The 2,545-nt window shown below is 69.4% G+C and overlaps 1 protein-coding gene across 1 annotated transcript; it reads left to right on the top strand.

The window, feature by feature from the left end:
- Nucleotides 1–642: 642 nt before the first annotated feature.
- Nucleotides 643–2,217, top strand: CHST2 (carbohydrate sulfotransferase 2; the record flags this gene model as incomplete). The annotated part of the gene is made up of 1 exon (XM_080696747.1): nt 643–2,217. The coding sequence occupies one exon, from the start codon at nt 643–645 to the stop codon at nt 2,215–2,217; it is 1,575 nt and encodes a 524-aa protein (XP_080552873.1).
- Nucleotides 2,218–2,545: the final 328 nt, after the last annotated feature.

Here is a 2,545-nt window from a genome sequence, read left to right as displayed (position 1 = left end):
AGCTGGAGAGATGGAAAGATTAGCGGTGCCGAGGCCAAGAGCGAGCCCGGAGCTGGGTCCTGCCTAAGGGTCGCCTCTGGCCGGCTGCGACCCGGGAGCGAGGAAGGGAGCTCGCGGTCCCGAGAGGAGAGAGAGAGAGAGAGGGAGGAGGAGACGTCGCTGGAGCCGGGGCGCGCAGCCGGCTCCGGGCCCGGGGAAAGTTTCCCTTCCGAGCTGCAGGGCGCCGGCTGCTGGGAAACTCTGCCCAGGGAGAGGGCTGCGGCCCCCTGGAAGGCGTGGGAGCCCCCCAGCGGAGGACGGCGGAGAGAGATCCAGGACCCGGTGACAGCCGGCCGGCCGGCCAGCGGGGCATCGGGGCGCGCCCGCGGTCCAGGTGAGCGGGGACCCCTGCAGGGCGGGCGGCGGAGGCGGCGGGGAAGGGGGCCCGGGGCGCACCCACTCACTCCGCTTCCCCGCGCAGGTCCTGCTCCGAGCTGCTGCCATGGGAGAACCAGCCCCGGGAGCCGGGGACCAGCCGCCGCTGCCGCCGCGCTCTCCTCGGAGCCGCGGCCCGAGCCCCGGCGCCCGCAGCGGGCGCGCCGCGTCCCCTCCCCGGGCTGCAGGGCCGCCTCCGCCGCCGCGCCGGCCCGCGCTGAGCCCGTGATGAGCCGCAGCTCGCCGCGAGCCCCGGCCCTGGGCGCGCTCCCCCGGCTGCTCCCCGCCGCGCCGGCCGCCCCGCCGCGCGCCCTGCTCCCGCCGTGGCCCCGGCGCCCCGGCCGCCGCTGGCCCGCGTCCCCGCTCGGGATGAAGGTGTTCCGCAGGAAGGCGCTGGTGCTGTGCGCGGGCTACGCGCTGCTCCTGGTGCTCACCATGCTCCACCTCTTGGATTACAAGTGGCACAAGGAGCCGCTGCAGCAGTGCAGCCCCGACGGGCAGCTGAGCGCGGCGGCGGCGGGGCCGGCGGGGGCCAGCTGGGGGCGCCCGGGGCCGCCTGCCGCCTTGCAGCCGCGCGCCCCCCGGCTCCTGGACCCCCGCAGCCCGCACCGCGCCCCCGCCGCGGCCGTCGGGGCGGGCCCCGCAGTGGAGGCCCCTCTGGGCAATGGCACTCGCGCCTCCAGGGGCGGCGGGGACAAGCGACAGCTGGTGTATGTGTTCACCACGTGGCGCTCCGGCTCGTCCTTCTTCGGAGAGCTCTTCAACCAGAACCCCGAGGTGTTCTTCCTGTACGAGCCCGTGTGGCACGTGTGGCAAAAACTGTACCCGGGGGACGCGGTTTCCCTGCAGGGGGCAGCGCGGGACATGCTGAGCGCGCTCTACCGCTGCGACCTCTCGGTTTTCCAGCTGTACAGCCCCGCGGGCAGCGGGGGGCGCAACCTCACCACGCTGGGCATCTTTGGGGCGGCCACCAACAAAGTGGTGTGCTCGTCGCCGCTCTGCCCCGCCTACCGCAAGGAGGTCGTCGGGCTGGTGGACGACCGGGTCTGCAAGAAGTGCCCGCCCCAGCGCCTGGCACGCTTCGAGGAGGAGTGCCGTAAGTACCGCACGCTGGTGATCAAGGGCGTGCGCGTCTTCGACGTGGCGGTGTTGGCGCCCCTGCTTCGAGACCCGGCCTTGGATCTCAAGGTCATCCACCTGGTGCGCGACCCCCGCGCGGTGGCCAGCTCCCGCATCCGCTCCCGCCACGGCCTCATCCGGGAGAGCCTCCAGGTGGTGCGCAGCCGGGACCCTCGCGCCCACCGCATGCCCTTCCTGGAGGCCGCGGGCCACAAGCTGGGCGCCAAGAAGGAGGGCATGGGCGGCCCCGCAGACTACCACGCGCTGGGCGCTATGGAGGTCATCTGCAACAGTATGGCCAAGACGCTGCAGACGGCTCTGCAGCCCCCCGACTGGCTGCAGGGCCACTACCTGGTGGTGCGGTACGAGGACCTCGTGGGCGACCCCATTAAGACTCTACGGAGGGTGTACGACTTTGTGGGGCTGCTGGTGAGTCCGGAAATGGAGCAGTTTGCCCTGAACATGACCAGTGGCTCGGGCTCCTCCTCCAAGCCTTTCGTGGTGTCTGCGCGCAACGCCACGCAGGCGGCCAACGCGTGGCGGACGGCGCTCACCTTCCAGCAGATCAAACAAGTGGAGGAGTTTTGCTACCAGCCCATGGCAGTTTTGGGTTATGAGCGGGTCAACAGCCCAGAGGAGGTCAAAGACCTCAGCAAAACCCTGCTTCGGAAGCCCCGGCTCTGAGGGGGGTTCCCAGGAGATCCGACGCCCCGTGGAGACACCCCCGCAAAGAGCACTGTTGTGGTGTGTTTAAACTAACGCAAGTCCCAGACCCCAACCGAGCTAGCCCACATATTCTATTATAGATATATAATATAAATAACCACACAGGCACTAGCTGTCAGTGTTTTGAGTCAGTGAATTTCAAGGAACAGCTGCAAAACACACACACACACACACACACACACACACACACACACTCACACACACACTTCAGAAAAGGTAAGACTCGGAAGCTCTGACCAGTTGCCCCTCCTGTCCCTGACCCCCTCCGCCCTCTTGGTTCCTCTCT

The sequence above is a fragment of the Muscardinus avellanarius genome (genome assembly GCF_963383645.1).
Source record: "Muscardinus avellanarius genome assembly, chromosome: 5".
Taxonomy (NCBI): Eukaryota; Metazoa; Chordata; class Mammalia; order Rodentia; family Gliridae; genus Muscardinus; species Muscardinus avellanarius.
This window is presented reverse-complemented; position numbering and strand designations above follow the sequence as displayed.